The sequence below is a fragment of the Parus major genome, unplaced genomic scaffold, assembly GCF_001522545.3.
Source record: "Parus major isolate Abel unplaced genomic scaffold, Parus_major1.1 Scaffold416, whole genome shotgun sequence".
Taxonomy (NCBI): Eukaryota; Metazoa; Chordata; class Aves; order Passeriformes; family Paridae; genus Parus; species Parus major.
Window position 1 is genome coordinate 48,278 of NW_015379324.1, and position 914 is coordinate 49,191.

At 37.4% G+C, this 914-nt stretch overlaps 1 protein-coding gene across 1 annotated transcript in view; it reads left to right on the forward strand.

The window, feature by feature from the left end:
• Nucleotides 1-914, forward strand: part of UPF1 (UPF1 RNA helicase and ATPase) — a 34,647-nt gene that overhangs the window by 27,854 nt on the left and 5,879 nt on the right. Inside the window, exon 16 of the mRNA XM_033511654.1 lies at nucleotides 616-713. Within this exon, the coding sequence (XP_033367545.1) occupies nucleotides 616-713 (98 nt within the window). The remainder of the gene's footprint in view (nucleotides 1-615; nucleotides 714-914) is intronic.

Sequence of the window (914 nt, forward strand, 5' to 3'; positions counted from 1 at the left end):
ATAGGGATTGTTATTGGGGGAAAAGGGAAAAGTCACTTTTAACCCTCAAACTGAAGGTTTTATATGTGATTTTTGGCAGGGATTGTTATTGGGGGAAAAGGAAAAACTCAATTTTAACCCTTAAGCTGAAACTTTTATATTTGATTTTTCATAGGGATTGTTACTGGGGGAAAAGGAAATCTCACTTTTAACCCTCAAGCTGCAATTTTATATTTGATTTTTGACAGGAATTGTTACTGGGGGAAAAGGAAAAGTCACTTTTAACCCTCAAGCTGCAATTTTATATTTGATTTTATTTATTTTTTTTTTAATATTTTGATTTTGGCTTGGCAGCCAGCACAGGACAGTGAAGGGAACAAGGGAATTCTCAGAATAGACCAAAAACTCATCAAATATTTCACAGTTTGGAACAGACAGCTGGAAAAAAAATCTTATTTTTGGTGTCCAGCATATGGCTGAAATAATAATTAAATATCTTCTATGTGTTAGAAAATAAATCTGTTTACTCAGCATTTGCTGGGGGGAGTTTTATGGATTTTTTTACCCCAAAATAGCTCCCACTGAGGTTACAATGTGAGTTTTTCTTGGGGGAAAAATGAGGATTAATGTGTAATTCCCCAAATCCATGCAGGGTGCCCGTTTCATGACCACTGCCATGTATGATGCACGGGAGGCCATCATCCCTGGCTCTGTCTACGACCGCAGCAGCCAAGGTAAATCCCCAAAATTCAATTTTTAGGGGTTTATTCTTCACCCTGATCAGCCCCTGAGGGGTCACATCTTACACATTTCACACTTGGTGCTTCTTCAGAGCTTTTAAACCTGTGGAGATCTTGAATTTGGTAAAGATTTAAGGTTTAAACTGCTGAAAAATGCGGAATTTGAGGGCTGAAAAATGTTTGGGATGAGTTTAA